Raw genomic sequence first — 10800 nt, forward strand, 5'->3', positions numbered from 1 at the left:
TATGCAATCTGTAGGTCCCGTGGTGGTTCACTGGGTGACTGAAGGGTCGCAGTGAGATGTGGGAGATCGGGGTAGGCGCCAGCAGTGCTGATAACGTCTAAGAGCTCAGGACGCAGCCACTTGTCTGGTCAGCTGAGTGAGGCAGGGGGTGAAGGTGGTGTCTATGCTGGGATGGGTAGCCCTAGCCTCTGGACATAGCTGGATCTTGTAACACCCCTCGTGCCTCAAAATAGAATTATTTGGAATTAATTAAAAGAGCCTGGGAAACAAGCTGGAAAAAAAATACGTTAAATGAAATGATTTACCAGAGGCGACACGAGGTGGGAACAAACACAATTTAGGAACTTCCTGTAACAAGCAAAGGGGAAGTTGGGGGATCGTTATAATCAATAAAATAAAAACTACACGATTAACTTGATCTATAGTTTCCCTGTTTTATTTGCCCTGATGAATATCATGTTTCAATTATTTTAACATACATACAAAAGATTTAGCAATTTTCCAAGATTAACAAAAGGAACACGAAATTGGGGCTGGCCAGCGCTTACTTAAACTAATTTACATTCTTAGTTTGAAATATAAACATTTGCATTATGAGTGGATGGATCCCATGATTAAATTGATAATTAGTTCTATTCGTTTTACATTTTCTTGAGAAAAACACTGGTCGCTGGTGGGTTGGTCATCCGGCTGAGATAGTACGTCGCTAGGTAAAGGGGAAATGTTGAAATTACATTACCACCCGGGGTCTTCAAACAATCACGTCGGGTGGTAGAAAAGTTTCTTCTAATGTTTCTTCCCACGGAACAGGGAAGGGGGGGAGGCCACGAGATGAGAGCATCAATCTCTCCCGGTCATCGAACCCTGTCTGCAACAGTCCAAATCAAAACTGATTAGAACTGGTATACAGGCAGTCTATGGGGCAGAAAATGCCCGGAAAAAAAATTTAAAGGGAAAAAGGAGGGTTCGCGAATTATCACTCACCAAAACAGGGGAGTTGCCCAGCACGCTGCAGTCGTGGAGTCAGCCAGGCTCGGGAGCTCGCGAATTGCGCGGCAGGACGCGGATGATTTCTTCATAATAATAAATTTCAAAGAGAAAAATTTCTAAGGCAAATAACTAAACTATGCAGACAGACTAATCTACTAAAATGGACTTGAGGGATAGCATCCCTTATACAAGGCGACTACATATTCGTTAACGGTCGGATGAAATCTACCCGATTTGCCAATACTCGATGGAGGACTGTCTGCAGCCGCGACGCGAGTTGATCTGTCTCGCGGTAAACGACGTCTCGTAATTAAAAAGTGCCCCCCGGATCTAACAGGTGGAAGGGGGGGGGGGTGTCTTGCCCGCCGAAAAATACCGAACTTGCCCGAACGCGGGCGAAAAAAAAAACTCTAGCAGGAGTTTTGAAGTTGGCCACACTGGGCGACCGTAGCGAACTCAGTCGAAGCAGGTCTGAGTTGAAAACAATCGACTCGACCACGGCGTCCATATAACTCAAGGCAAAGCAGGTGCTGCTCTCTGGCGCCCTAGAGGGTAGGCAAGCGGAGAAGTTCGCGAATTGGCCGCTAGGAAGCGCTTGTGATCAGTTTTGGCGCACTCGTTTTGCGAAGAGACCTTGGAAACGGTCACCGGTGTCCAGGGGGTTACGACCGGTCATTGGTCTTACTTGGAACTGAGAATGGGGGGAGGTGGGGGTAAAATGCAACGCTGATGGGAAACTACGCCCCGTCGTGGCTACAGAGGGGCGAATATAACACTACGACGTGATGAAAAAGGCGAATCTCAGCTCGTCTCTGCGAACTGATCGCCTGCAAGCTACAGGCTTGCTTAGGCAGTTAGGGTCACGAAGGGAAATTATATTACAGGCTTGAGGCGTGACTGAAGGCGGGGGAAATATTAGCCAGAATGCTAGCCTAGCATGAGGCTGGGAAAGAAAATCAGCTCGCCTCTGAGAACAGAGGCTGAGGGCCTGGCCGTAAAGAAAATAAGATGAGAGAAAAAAAAAAATAATATTTCCAAAATATTTCAGATTACAAAATTTTTAAATAAAACGTGCCCTAAATACTTAATACACGGCACAATCTCTAACACCTCTCCTGTTTCGCGAATACGGCATATCCGTGTCCACGCCCGTGGGGTCCCAGGCCGACAGGGCCTAACGGCTAATAGGGCTGGGTCAACAAACAAAAGGGGTGTAATCCCTTTGACATTCGTGTAGGTCACGTGGTCGGAAGGTGCGAGCGATTTGAACTACTCGTCGACAGCCTACTCCTCGACACACGGCAGTTAACTGTGACGTCACTCACCTCTGCAGTGTGGGGGGCGCCACTGTTTCCGTCCTGCGACTGTACCGCGCTAAGACCGAGGGAGGGACCCGCAGTAAGACAATCGTCTTAGCGCGGCTCCGTGCCCCCCCCTTCCCCTCTTTCCGACCCCTCCCCTCGTCGTTGTGAGTGAGAGCCACGGCCGCCAGAGATCAGGCGAGTCGCTAGCAGATTTGAGGTGAGCAGGTATCAGTTTAAGGGCGGGGACCCCCCCCCCCCCCCCTTCTCCTCAAGGCTGACCCGCCCGCCGCAGAGAGCTGCGGAGTACAGCTGTGGAGCATGAAGGAGTTGTGGGCGGCGCGGAAGACTGCCATACTGGAAGACTACCATACTGAAAGACTGCCATACTGGAAGACTGCCATACTGGAAGACAGCCATACTGGAAGACTACCTTAATCGAAGAATTCCGTCTGGAGTCGACGGAAAACTACCATAAGTTAAAACGTGACCATACAGTCCAAATACTCGAACGACATGAGTAAATTATGTCTATTATCTTAAAAAGAATTTGAATAAAAAGCAGCATACAAAGTCTTGTAATTCTAGTTAATGTTTTAACTCCAGGTCACTAGTTGAAATGAAATGCAATCTAGTGACCGAAAATCACCATTCCCTGACAACCGATGGTTAAGTAAAATATTGCGATATATATATAAAAAAGAGATTTCCACCTATGTACTGACTCATCACGATATCTCTGGAACCATAAGGCCTAGAGACTTTAAATTTGGTAGGAATATTCCTTTCGCCGAGTAGAGGTCAGCTATGATCGGATTTTACGAAATTCCACCCGCAAGAGGGGTTGCGGATGCGTTAATGATAAAATCCACATTTTCAAACTTTAGCTCTTATAGGTATAAAACTTTGCCAGCATATTATTTTTGGCATTTTAAAATTTACCAAGAACGAGTTTTATGAAATTCCACCCACAAAGGCCCGTGCGGAGGCGTTAAAAAAAATTAACTTTAAATCTATAGCTCCTATAGATTTTAAATTTGGCGAAATTATTATTTTTGTCATCTTGAGTTCAACTGAAAACGAATTTTACGAAATTCCATCCACGAAGGGGATTGCGGGGGCGTTAAATTGAAAGTAAAAAAAGAATATTAATTACAGTTCGGGCTATAATGAATAATAAAATTAATATGTAGGATTCTATACGGGTTCAATTTAGATTGCTGATGTTGAAAGAAATATTATTTTGTTAAATAAATTGAATAAGCGTTGTAAAAAACATAACCACAATTCTTTGTTTGTCAATAAACTCATCAGCATTTGATTTCAATCAGCGTCTTACGTATTTGAAAAAATGAAGATTTTAGCTAACCAAGTATTAATTTTTATAATTGTTACTACATTATAAATGAAAAGTTATATCTTATCTAAAAATGTTTCCTTATTCATAGCTTTTCATTGCTGAGAATACAACAATTGAACTTGGAGTTCAGTTTTCGCACGTAGATGACGATGACATTTATTTTCTCTCCTTTTCAATTCTCGATTTTCGATTTATTACGTTCTTTGACTATTATTTAACCTCTGAATTTGCAAATCTCCAGTTCGAAAGATTAAAATCAGAAGAAAAATAATAAATTTTACCAATTAACTAGAATTAATTTAATAAATTGTATTTCATTTAATTTATAGAGGTCATAATGTATTGTCTCAATTTATTATTAATTCCTCTAAATTCAATTATTTATCAAATATTGGATCGTGGCTAATGCAGAAACGCGCATGCGCGTTGGACTTTCAGTCTGTTAAATTCTCGTTGTGTGGTACGCGTTCTTTTCGTTGCATTCCCGTTGCTTACTAAAAATGCCGCCCTCAACGCGCCTAAAAAAAGCATAAATGTTAAAAATCAGTCTTATCTAAAATTAGGATAATGCTTTTAGTCTATACAACATATATACCAGTAGTTCACCCACGAACTGATACCTCGCCATGTCCCGTGTATAGTGTATGTAAGTTCTTACCGAAGCTAGTACCTACTTACTATCAGAACCAATCACGGAATCAGTTTGAATTAAAATACTACTAACCTACTAACTAGCATTTTCAAATAAAATCAGAAAACAATTCCGAGGAAATTTATAAATTTATATACGTTCATTTTAGTCCCTACAATGTTACATATAATAAAAAATATACCGATAAACAAACCCTGGAAAAAGTTCGAGCTAAAATAATGCCAACGTACTAACAAATATTTGCAGTTGTAACCAACAACCTAACAAACAAGTAATATAAAACGTAGTTAACTGTGGAGTTTTTTTTATAATTAACGCACAAAATTATTTTTTTATAAAGTAATAGATAAAATTAGTTACTATAAATTTTCTTAAGTTCTCTGAATGATTCTTGCAATGGGAAACTTTAATTTTAAACCATTATTTTGGATATTCGCCATTGCTACTTTAAATTTTATGTCATAGAGATAACTCGAAGAATGGTCAAAGAAAGATGAATGCACAAACACACCAAAAACAAGTCAAAATCAGCCGATGCCCAAAGTTAAACGTAAAAACAGCACAGAGAATTGCTTGGAAGCAAATAGTCAGAACAATATCACAGCACCGATGAACGCTGCGGACTATCAAGGACGAGACAGTCTGTATTTACTGGTTTGCTCTAACAGTAAAATCATACGAACTCCGATCCCTCTAGTTGTTACAGAAACCTCGCTTCACCCGGTGTAGTGATAATTGGCTCAAACCTAGGTTCAGATTTTCAATTTTAGTTTTCCGTGTTGTCACCGAAATAACTCCAAATCAATGAAGATTTCTTTATGGATAAATGGCAGTAATTCATCTCCCCGAGGTTTAATTAGTACGAGTTCGCGTGGGATCAAACGAATTGCGAGCCTTTGCAAATGCTGGCAATGAGTGGTATGTGGAGGGAGAATTGTGCAAGTTCTGTTCGACTGCACGCTGAATATGAAACAATTAAAACTATGGCAAATCAGTGACATTTTACTTTAAATACATTTTTGTTAATTGATGGCCAACTATAATTCACACAAACGAAACTTTCAGTAACTCATCTATTAGTTTACTTTCATTATTTAGTAAAAATTGTACTGCAAGCAAGTCCAGTACGACAGCGAGCATATCCAGTCCGACAGCAAGCATGTCAGGTAGACAGCAAGCATGTCCGGTCCGACAGAAAGCATGTCCGGTCCGACAGCAAGCATGTCCGGTCCGACAGAAAGCATATCCAGTCCGACAGCAAGCATGTCCGGTCCGACAGCAAGCATGTCCGGTCCGACAGCAAGCATGTCCGGTCCGACAGCAAGCATGTCCGGTCCGACAGCAAGCATGTCCGGTCCGACAGCAAGCATGTCCGGTCCGACAGCAAGCATGTCCGGTCCGACAGCAAGCATGTCCGGTCCGACAGCAAGCATGTCCGGTCCGACAGCAAGCATGTCCGGTCCGACAGCAAGCATGTCCGGTCCGACAGCAAGCATGTCCGGTCCGACAGCAAGCATGTCCGGTCCGACAGCAAGCATGTCCGGTCCGACAGCAAGCATGTCCGGTCCGACAGCAAGCATGTCCGGTCCGACAGCAAGCATGTCCGGTCCGACAGCAAGCATGTCTTGTCCGACAGCAAGCATGTCCGGTCCGACAGCAAGCATGTCCGGTCCGACAGCAAGCATGTCCGGTCCGACAGCAAGCATGTCCGGTCCGACAGAAAGCATGTCCGGTCCGACAGCAAGCATGTCCGGTCCGACAGCAAGCATGTCCGGTCCGACAGAAAGCATGTCCGGTCCGACAGCAAGCATGTCCGGTCCGACAGCAAGCATGTCCGGTCCGACAGCAAGCATGTCCGGTCCGAAAGAATGTCCGGTCCGAAAGAAAGAATGTCCAGTCCGACAGCAAGCATGTCCGGTCCGAAAGAATGTCCGGTCTGAAAGAAAGAATGTCCAGTCCGACAGCAAGCATGTCCGGTCCGAAAGAAAGAATGTCCAGTCCGACAGCAAGCATTTATAGTCCGACAGCAAGCATGTCCGGTCCGAAAGAATGTCCGGTCTGAAAGAAAGAATGTCCAGTCCGACAGCAAGCATGTCCGGTCCGAAAGAAAGAATGTCCAGTCCGACAGCAAGCATTTATAGTCCGACAGCAAGCATGTCCGGTCCGACAGCAATGTCCAGTCCGACAGGAACCCGTCTCCCAGCAGTGCCAACTCACAGACGAGCACAGGCGAGTTAATTCCGCTTTGGGTAAAGTGGCCGATATTTAATTTCGTAATCTGATCACGAAGCACATCATACTTACGCCGCAAGACAATTATAAATAGATTGTATGAATCTATTTCCACAAATTTGATGGGGCTGAGGTAGCTTTAAGGGCGTAGTTTCTAAAGTTCCTTAGTTCATTATAAAAATTTCTTTCGCCATTTCAGAACATGCGAATAATCTGAGCTGTAATATATAATTTTACGATGATGTGAACTGAGGTGGTTTTAAAAACTAAGACAGCGAGCGCCATTAACGAAAATCCTTATTTCTGCAGAAATGTCTTCGTTGTGCTTGGCACTTATATGTTTTTTTTTTCTAGTAATAAGCAAAAGCTACAATGAGATGGCTTTGTAATTTCCAGGAATTAAAATAGCGTATTCTTTTGCAGAGGAAGTGAAAAGATCTTTGAGTCAAGTTCAAAGAATAAATAAAACGGAATGAGATTTCCAGACAAATATTATAGTATAAAAGCGCACGATCCTTTCCATTTCTCCACAGAAGGAAAAGTGTTCCTCTTATAATGACGTGTTAATTTCATAGTACTACCGTCACTATGACAGTGAAATGATAACGAGAATTCAGAACCTATTCTAATTTCTTTCTTTTTAATTTAAGTGAAGCTTCTGAAAAAGCTGAAAAGACTTAAATTCGATGTATTAAAAAATGGTCTTTCATTTTCTTTCAAACAGTCTGTATTTTTAAGAAATCGTGTTATAGCTTACTTAGTGTGCTTAGCTGGTACGCGTAAACCCGTCGGCTGGGAATACAACCAAATATAAATTAAATAGCGAGAATATTAGTTACTTAGCGGATCTAATATACGAAAATCACAAAAAAAATTGTCTAAAAGATTCCAAACACAATGTACAAAAAAATTTTCAAACTTATAGTTTAAAGTTTTAAACATATAGGCCTATTACCGTTTGTTTTATAGTAGAACTGAGCAATGGAAGTGGGTGAATTTAGCCTAAGATACCACATAAAATATAGGTATTTCTTTAAATGTTTCAATAAAAATAAGTTAAGACGGACTTTACTCTGTAGTTGTAGTTGTACAGTTTGAACCCATTCCCAGTTCGAAGTGCCATATCTCAATTTTTGTAAATTCGGTGAGACATGACTGCCAAAGCTATAAGGTTTTAGCCAATTGGGTTTGTAAACAGCCTACCACATCAAGTAGGTTCGTTGGACCCAACATGAAATAATCACACCAGTCAAAACCAAAATTTGTTCAAGCTACTTAAACTCGCCAGAATAATATATTGACCGTAGATATTGTACGCTTAGTTTGAAATAAGGAAAACTACTGCAATTCAAGACAATATGTTAAACTAGTGAGCAAACCATTTGAAAGCACTGTGTCTAAATCATTTCAACACTACTTAATAAGAGGCTGATTGCATCGACATTACTGAAACACAGGCATCTCAGCGAATTACAATAATTTTGCAAAAGATATATTAATCCCAGCCAACGACTCTCCATGAAGTTGGCTGGTTTGTCAGCTTGTAAACAGAGGTTTTAGCTTTCGAATAATTTAAATAATTGATTACGATTTAGAGATAAGACGTAATCCAACACGCCAATAAAACACTTTATCCTGAACTGTAAATGTAGTATCAAAATGTCACCCAGAGAATTGTTTGCTGATTAATTGTGGTCATAAAAACATTTTGATACACTGTGGGGAAAAAAAATTCAAATTTAGAATCTTGGTGGTCGAATGCAATAGAGCGTCGTGCTCATAAAGTGCGAAAGAAGGGACAGTGATTTTTAAAATTTACCATCAGTATGACTCATAACTATGAGTGATAGGTAGATAAACAGATTACCTATTACACTCAGGGATTGAAATTACACATTAGACGGTGAAATTTAACACAACGATTACGATATTAATTTAGAACTTAAAGAAAAGAAAAATTTTATTTTACAAACCAATTATTCAAAAAAAAATTATAAACTATTGGGATTATTAATAATATATTGCCCAATGGTCCCACCATTATGTCTACAGTATTTGTGTATTTTTTCAAAAAAATTGTCACAAAATATTTTTCTTAATGTAGGATCAGTACGAAATATTCTAAAACAAAACATATTATAATCTAGTAAAAAAATATTAAAAATTGAAACAGTAATAATTTGCACGTTGTTAAAGCATTTTCAAAATCAAACAAAACAAAATTACACAGAAATTGAAGTTGTAATGTTGTGGTATGAACACCACAATGTCAACTACCAGTTTAAAAGCCTAGGCGCAGTGTGTGAGCGACGCATCCCTGTCGGTGTAGGCAGCTCGTTCGGCTGACAGGGCGTGAGCCTGGGAGTTACGGGACCCGCGGTGAAGACATCTGCAATGCAGACATTTATTAATGCGCACTCCTGATCTGGCAAGACGCTCCCCGCCACCGAGTATGCAGAGGGGCTCGCTGACCCACGTCTGCAGCTGTGGCAGCCCGCACACCACTGCAGCTGTGGCAGCCCGCACACCACTGCAGCTGTGGCAGCCCGCACACCACTGCAGCTGTGGCAGCCCGCACACCACTGCAGCTGTGGCAGCGAGCACACGACTGCAGCAGTGGCAGCCCGCACACGACTGCAGCTGTGGCAGCGAGCACACGACTGCAGCTGTGGCAGCGTGCACACGACTGCAGCTGTGGCAGCGAGCACACGACTGCAGCTGTGGCAGCGAGCACACGACTGCAGCTGTGGCAGCGTGCACACGACTGCAGCTGTGGCAGCCCGCACACCACTGCAGCTGTGGCAGCGAGCACACGACTGCAGCTGTGGCAGCGAGCACACGACTGCAGCTGTGGCAGCGAGCACACGACTGCAGCAGTGGCAGCCCGCACACCACTGCAGCTGTGGCAGCCCGCACACCACTGCAGCTGTGGCAGCGAGCACACGACTGCAGCTGTGGCAGCGAGCACACGACTGCAGCTGTGGCAGCGAGCACACGACTGCAGCAGTGGCAGCCCGCACACGACTGCAGCTGTGGCAGCGAGCACACGACTGCAGCTGTGGCAGCGTGCACACGACTGCAGCTGTGGCAGCGAGCACACGACTGCAGCTGTGGCAGCGAGCACACGACTGCAGCTGTGGCAGCGTGCACACGACTGCAGCTGTGGCAGAGAGCACACGACTGCAGCTGTGGCAGCGAGCACACGACTGCAGCTGTGGCAGCGAGCACACGACTGCAGCAGTGGCAGCCCGCACACGACTGCAGCTGTGGCATCCCGCACACGACTGCAGCAGTGGCAGCGCGCACACGACTGCAGCTGTGGCAGTCCGCACTCGACTGCAGCTGTGTCAACACAGCACGAGTGCTGTGGCGTGCTACACAACAACGGGCCAGCGCGCAGCCGCGCCGCCGCTACCGAGTTGCGTCAACGTGGCTGTAATGCCACTCTCAGTCCGGAACAAGGCACTCATCGATTTGAATAAGGTGGTGCTGAAAAATTCTAAACAGTGACGATATCATAATTAAAATGTTTTCCGACTCTTTTGATAATAACCGTGCGGTATATATGTATTTTTAACTTTTAAACGTTTTCGAATGAAATAAATTCATGAAAAATTGTTTGGGTAACCAATGTGAACCAGATAAAATAAAATTTTTACCTAAATTATTGCAATTTTATTCACGACCGTATACTATGAAAAAAGGTATTGCATAATATGTGCAAGGTAATTTACCAGGCACTCTAAAAAAATTTGAACGAGTCAGTTCATTTGTCAGGAATGTTTGGTTTAACCAAATTTTAACTTCATAGAACCAAACTTGAGCTAGCTGACTATTCATTTAAATCAATAATATAGATGTATTAGTGAATGAATAACACAAACATATGTTTTATATGAATTATTATTGAAGTTATACTTCTAATGCGACTTCCAACAAGGTTGCGTTAAACGTTTAACGCTCCTGGGGAGGGGGAATAGAAAGAGACAGCGAGAGTGAATGCGTGGCACTCGAACGCGCTATTGTAAGGAACTAAGTAGAGAGTAAGAAAAAAATAAAGATCCTGACAGTTTGCAGAGTCGCCATATTTCTTTCAATTTTCAATACCCTTTTTGTATTTTACAATTTAAATTACAGAAAAAAATCATGTTTCATAGACACATAAATAGTGAGTGTGTGTCATTTCTCTATGTCCACGAGATCTCGCCGCGTTAATTTTCTCCTTGGGGCGAACCCGTCCACTTAGTTAAATAAACAGCTTTTAT

The 10800-nt window shown here is 42.8% G+C and overlaps 2 protein-coding genes across 2 annotated transcripts in view; both read left to right on the top strand.

Moving 5' to 3' along the window:
* Positions 1–6243, top strand: part of LOC134529943 (melatonin-related receptor-like) — a 72365-nt gene extending 66122 nt beyond the window's left edge. Inside the window, exon 2 of the mRNA XM_063364489.1 lies at positions 5541–6243. Coding sequence (XP_063220559.1) covers positions 5541–6243 — 703 coding nt within the window. The remainder of the gene's footprint in view (positions 1–5540) is intronic.
* A 2744-nt stretch (positions 6244–8987) lies between these two features.
* Positions 8988–9974, top strand: LOC134529944 (putative protein CRIPAK). The gene has a single exon (XM_063364490.1). The coding sequence runs from the start codon at positions 8988–8990 to the stop codon at positions 9972–9974; it is 987 nt and encodes a 328-aa protein (XP_063220560.1).
* Positions 9975–10800: the final 826 nt, after the last annotated feature.

Source organism: Bacillus rossius, chromosome 2 (assembly GCF_032445375.1).
Source record: "Bacillus rossius redtenbacheri isolate Brsri chromosome 2, Brsri_v3, whole genome shotgun sequence".
NCBI classification, from domain to species: Eukaryota; Metazoa; Arthropoda; class Insecta; order Phasmatodea; family Bacillidae; genus Bacillus; species Bacillus rossius.

What these genes read in the sequence shown, in the direction of transcription:
- LOC134529944 (XM_063364490.1), top strand. Translation starts at nt 8,988, where the DNA reads ATGCAGAGGGGCTCGCTGACCCACGTCTGCAGCTGTGGCAGCCCGCAC.